This window comes from Trachymyrmex septentrionalis, unplaced genomic scaffold, assembly GCF_001594115.1.
Source record: "Trachymyrmex septentrionalis isolate Tsep2-gDNA-1 unplaced genomic scaffold, Tsep1.0 scaffold21, whole genome shotgun sequence".
Classification (NCBI taxonomy): domain Eukaryota; kingdom Metazoa; phylum Arthropoda; class Insecta; order Hymenoptera; family Formicidae; genus Trachymyrmex; species Trachymyrmex septentrionalis.
In genome coordinates this window covers 1,028,957-1,035,394 of record NW_017305288.1, presented here as the reverse complement: position 1 = coordinate 1,035,394, position 6,438 = coordinate 1,028,957, and the positions used below count along the sequence as shown (strand labels likewise).

At 37.0% G+C, this 6,438-nt stretch overlaps 1 protein-coding gene across 1 annotated transcript in view; it reads right to left on the bottom strand.

Moving 5' to 3' along the window:
- Nucleotides 1–6,438, bottom strand: part of LOC108748030 (rho GTPase-activating protein 20-like) — a 208,336-nt gene that overhangs the window by 161,123 nt on the left and 40,775 nt on the right. Inside the window, exons 2-3 of the mRNA XM_018485981.1 lie at nucleotides 3,016–3,205; nucleotides 2,568–2,752 (exon numbers count right to left, since the gene is read on the bottom strand). Coding sequence (XP_018341483.1) covers nucleotides 2,568–2,752; nucleotides 3,016–3,205 — 375 coding nt within the window. The remainder of the gene's footprint in view (nucleotides 1–2,567; nucleotides 2,753–3,015; nucleotides 3,206–6,438) is intronic.

Below are 6,438 nucleotides of genomic sequence, written 5' to 3'. Positions count from 1 at the left end.
AAATATACATGAATAATCCCAAATATATTTCTATTAATTTTTCGAAACATTTTCCAACCATATTTATACGTTTTATATATATATATATATTTATATATTAGAATTCAGAATGCACGTGAATCGTAATGAATTATAATGGAAATATCATTAATAAAAAGTAATTGTCTGTAATGGCTAATAAATATATACCTACAAAATTATTATTATTATTGTAGCTAATCTTATTATTGTTAGTTGTGTACGACTCAATTCGGATGCAAACTCAAGGAGATCCGATCTGTCGATTACGATTAACAAAAGTTAAGTCCGCGGCGAAGATCAGCGTCTTAATCATGATGTCCGCCCTAAAAGGAAGTTGGCCAGTCACGAGAACGAAGGTCGCATGTAGCATCCCCCGTCGGAGTAAAATTTTTCTCTCGAAATTATCATCTCTGCGCGAACGGCGACGGTTACGAACAGACCGATCGAAGTAACCGATAACCATTTAATGCGCTCATTAAAATAAAATGTAAATCGTACCGCACGCTGGTCCAAGGTCTGCCGCCGTTAGCACCGTTTAAAACGTCACTCCGCCCGAGTCAGGATGAAAATAAAACGAAACGTAGCGTAGGAGATCATAAGTCGCTGCAATTAATATCCGGCGGCCCGCAATAATCTCTCTCTCTCTCTCTCTCTCTCTCTCGGTACAGGATCCCCGAACGCGAACACAATTCACCGCGAGGGAAAATCGAGAGAGAAATAGAGAGATGGACAGGGAGTAAAAGAGAGATGGAGGAACACAGGGGGGAGAACACGAGAGAGAGGGAGACCTCCGATTTTTGCGACGTTTTTGCAATCTGCACAGCAACTTTGTTATTGATGGCCGCAATGTTGAGCGCGCAGAATAAAGAAGGTAGGCGTTTCCACCCTCGGTTTCGCCTCGCGAATCCCGCGAAACGATCTCCACGGACGTTTTTCACTTTATGAGGTTGTTGCTTGCGAGGCACAGCCTCCGAGGTACTAAGGTAGTGCCGTCGTCGCGATTCGAGACCCGTACATACGCCGCTCGTCGTCTTGTAAAAGTCAATATTTATGAGGGTGCTAACCACCGTCATCGCTCATCCCGACTCGTTAGCCGGCTCTCCGCCGGCGCGGCTTTGTATTTACATCCGAAGGACAGGCATCCTCTCTTTATTGTCCCTAAAGAAAACACGTCCACCGTTGCGCTACATGTCTGTGGATCCTACTGGCGGTTGCCGCTCTGTTGAATGGGACCCGGGACCAGAAATCGCATCCGTTTATCAGCATATATTCGTACGCGCTGTCAGTCGTCGACTTACTTTCAGAAAACACGCGAATTGTCTAATTTAAATTCATCGAACCCGACTTACGTGGCTTTGAGATTCAACTTTTACTTATTGATCCGCGGTTGCAAGTTGGAATGGAAATGAGAAATGACAGAAAGTTACTGATTCAGCTAATTCAACTTGATTCAAAAGTGTTTGCTATCGAGCTGATTGCTCTTGAAAAATGTAGCCATTGCTGCAGTAACATCGCACTTTTTTTATTTAAAAATGATAGCCCGTGATGAGTTATAATTTAAATAGACATTATATTCTTAGATTGTCTCTATAACTATGTACAATTTACATTTAACTGAAACCATGTACACTTAATATGGCAAGTAGATAGGCATATCGTAGTATATTCATTTTTTACTTTGTACTTAAGACTGTATACTTTCTCTCGATTACGATTTCTATATCGAAGCACTGATAATTTCTCGATAATAAACGAATAAAAATGATTTTTCTGAATTTAACTTCTAACACTACACCGATACTTTCTACTTTCATTTGATCTTAGAATATTGTTTAATCAACATTTTAATTCAAGGCTTGATCACTAAAACATTTCATAATAAAATCGTACATATCAAAAGACACTTTATACTGGTTTTATTAAATAATGATTGGATTCTTAAAATATCGATCTTAGAAGGAAGGATCAATAATATCAGGGCTCATACTGGTGTCCGACTTATCGCAGTTTCAATTATTTATAGCACACATTCAATCATTTTTATACCCGGTTTCATCAATGCAATTCTTAGAGTTAAAAAAAGAGTAGAGTAGTCTTAGAATTAATGAAAGAGTTGAACCAAGATTAAAATTAATATTACATTGGTAGAACCAGGCCTTAGCATTTGTCACATTTTTTCTGTTTCTCTCAGAAAGGTTGCGGTGACTCGTGCTATGAATTGTGACACACGATGGATGGAGAAAGGCTTCGCAAAAGTAACAGGTGTCTAGCAAGGTAAGTCAGTTCACGTGCCGCCATCTCCCACGAAGTTGCTCAACGTACCTTTCATTTACTCGGGTCTAATCCGTCGATAAGAACGCTCATGCGTTCAGTAACGTATAGCGCAAACCGTAGATCTCGTACTTACATTTAAATCTTACGTATCTTTTCAGATGTTGTACGATTCGATATTTCAAAGCTGATTCATCGCTACTCTTGCGATTTTACATATGTCGCCTCGAACTCGATATGCGAAATTTGCATCGCAACGTAATTGTATTACTCACCCGCTGGCAATGCTCTGCGCTGACTCGCGACAGATCTGCGAAAGGTTGAAAGATAACATCGTGAAATTCGGGGTAACTTCGTGCCAACGGACGTGCGTACAATTCTTTGGCGCTGCACAATACTTCATGATACTCTTCTTCCGCGTGCAACAACTTCTCTGTAGCTCTATACCTGCGATCTGTGTCTGCGAAACAATTTCAATTCGATTTCGTCAGAATGACATTGTATCAGCGATCATCTTCACATGGATAATAATTAAACAAATATCTTGTACTATAAATCTTAATTAAACCTTTAAGTCACAATTTAACAAACTTCATTTCTCTCCCCCCCCCTCTCTCTCTTTCTCTCTCTCTCTCTCTCTCTCTCTCTTAAAATTAAGAAATTGTATGATGTAAGAGAAATCAAGGTTGTATGTAAAATATGTAAAAAGCAAGGATTAATTACCTCCGATTGCATTGAATTGCCTTGCAGAATCCTCGATAAGTAAAACTTCGCCATGTAGAAGAGCTACATCGGCCGCAGGATCGACTTCAGCCCTCGAACCAGCAAGCAGCAATCGAGGTCTGCAAACTCGATATTTCAAAAGTATCGGGGCGACCACAGAAGAAACAGCTCCAGGCGATGAAGCTGATAACTGTAATTAATAAAAAAAAAAAAACAAACGAATTATTGCACAAGAATATCGTTAATTATTCTCGAATCAAACAGTCATTGAATTTATTTATTTCACTGCACGGATAGAAATCTTCCCTCAAAAATTTTAGTTCCTTATATATCTCCAAAGACCTTAACGTAATATCACAGAACTTGTAATTTACGTAATTTACATGTAATCCGCAATCACACTTTACCAAATAAATAAACAATAGAAATTCATACTTATTATCCCACCTCTAAGTACAATTAATGACAGAGACAGATCGCATTTAAATTAATGTGAAATCGAAAAATAGCCGAAAACAACAAAATCATTCTGTTAAATATGTCGGAAAATTAGATATTTTCTGCAAAATTGATTTGACAAAATCTCCTTTGTACGAGGAAGACCGGTCTGTTCGCGAGATGACAAGTTCGGAATGTCCTAATTACACGGGGGAAGGCTCGCCTTGTAAAAAGCGTCGGATGTCGAGACCGGACGTCCCATAACTTCGCACGGTAGCCCCGGCGGGTTAATCACCGAAATCTCGGTTGAGGAACGCGAAAACAGCGCATAATTAAACCGGGTCCACGCGATATTTACGATCTGACAATGCGGCGGCGTAAAAGGGGATCAGATAAATTTCGAGGGTCCGAAAATCTACATTGCAGAAGATCGTACGTCGACCTTTCAGTGGCCTCTCGCGGTCCACCACAATTCGTACACGTAGCGACTCCCCAAACGTTCGTTGCATCGTATATGAATATTTATAATATGATAATTGCGCGGTCATAATTCGCACGAATTCTTCAGGAATTCTGGTACAAGATGCAGTGGAAGTACAGTTGTTTTCTTACACAGCAAATTCACGATTTAACGACCTGGGGGTGATGGAGTTGTCAGTGTGAAACCAAGAGCTTCTTAAAGTATAAATTAACTCTTTCGAGTCTTTAGACGTACGTGCATTGTACAATATTCAAACAGGTAATCGTATTGTGCATTTCTATTGTTTTTCCACTTTTTCTCCAAGTGTCATGCTTTTATATTTAAGGTGTATTAAAATTAGTAATTGTTGGAATTTTTTTTGTTTTCAAGTTATATATATTGGTACAATTCGAGAAGTACTAACGGGAATTGTAGTTACAAGTGAAAATACTTATCTTTTTCGTGGACTTTAGAGAAGAAATATCGTGTTAGATTCGCGAAATTAGCGCACTATATTTTCAATTTGATTTTTCGATATAAAACTGGCGGAACTTTTTTTAATTTTTATAAGAAACTATAAAACTATGAAGAGAGAGAGAGAGAGAGAGAGAGAGAGAGAGAGAGAGAGAGAGAGAATGCTATTAAAACTGTTATTTTTTTTATATTAAAAGAATGTGCTAATTTCACAGATTCTATTATACATATATATATATATTTTATAGAAAATTTGTCTTCATAGAAACGACAAACGAAAGTTTCGTTTTTATTTTGCTATTTCCGCATTAATCTTTGATATTTCAAGATAAACATCTAGTGTAAAATAACAGTAAAAAGAAAATAGGATAATTTCCATAAGATTTCAGAAATGTTTCCATCAATGAGAATTTTTTACCTTTCCTCAAATTATCATTAGAATTTAAAATAATATTAATTAAAGTTTCTACGTAACTTCTTAAATTTTATATGTGCATTATTTCTTAAACTTTCTCTTTGGTTCAAAACCACTGGAAGATTACACGTAGATAAAAAAAACTGACAGACAAGAGTCCAGTTCTAATATTTTATATAAATCGTAAGATTTATATATATTTCACCGTTACATAATATGACAGTGGGAATCGAAGGTTAGGACAACACGTCGTTCTTATGTCACGTAACAAACGACCATTTTCGTGATTAAATGAGTGAGGCTGAAGCATCTTAATCAACACGATGAAAAACGGGAATGTAATCCTTCGTCGCATTACCGTTGCTTGTTGCCCGCCCAACCTTAGTTTACAATCTTATGAGTAACCTTATGCCATCGGTAACAATTTATCGATGCCCGTACAACATCGACAATGCAATTTAAGTAGTATTTTTGCGATATGGCTAATCGATATAATAGTAGAATTATCAAAGCATTGCCAGATTGAAAATTTACAGTCTGACGTCTGCAATTTTTATATATCAATATTTTATCGAATTTGAAGGAAAAAAATCATACAACTGATAATTTGCCATCATATTTAAATCTGCTTACACTCAAGTTTACATTTATTTATCTTCAGTTAGCTTGGAATCAAGAGTTCATATTTCTAATATATTTTGCTTCTATTCCGATAAAATATAATAATCACTTAAAATTTCTAGTATTATACACGTATAAGATAATTCCGGGAATCGAATCCAGATTTTTTTATTTGACAAGCAACTATTCTAGCACTGAGCTATCCAATCTCCCCGACATCGGACGCCAATTTGTTTCTAATCGCGGGTACACAAAGTTCCTTTCATGTTCGAATAATCGTTGTCTCGTGTCGAGGAAGGGCAGGAGAAGAGAAAGAACAAGATAAATTAAGGAAGATGATACGTTACGATCGCATTATCCCCAGGATCGACGATACGATCGCTATGATTCGGTGGAATCCGGCAGTAAAGAGGCTTACACTTTAAGTATACCGTTAATCAGACTGCAATTTTTCCCTTCCGCTATTTTAATGTGACGCAGCCGAGGCAAACATTTGGCGTTTTTCCCCGATTTACATACAACATACGTAATGAAGATAAGCGCATTCTTTTCGGCCAGATCCAGACGGACGTAACAATACAAAGTAGGTCGCCGTTAAAAGAGCCTTATTATTCATTAACGCTCGCGCTGTCGCGCCGTTGTTATAACGGACTTAATAATTTTCTAATCCCTGCATATTCACACATATGCTTATTTTCGAGCCGTCAATGTGTGTTTAACGAGTTTGCGTGAATATCGCGTGACTTTACATTTACGGAAAAAAAGAATTGATTATCAGTTAAAATCAGACAGTATCTATTATTGCCAAATTATAAAATCATTTACATTAATATCATTGCTATGAGAATTGTGATGACACAACAATTCATTTTAGTTCCAAAAGAAAAATTTCAAAGTAAATTCAAATGTACAAGTTGAGGGATATTAAAATTATGTGTGTCTATATTGAAGCTATGTCCATTAATAAAAATTATATCGTGCCAATAATAAGATTCTCGATTATTTCGTAACTAGT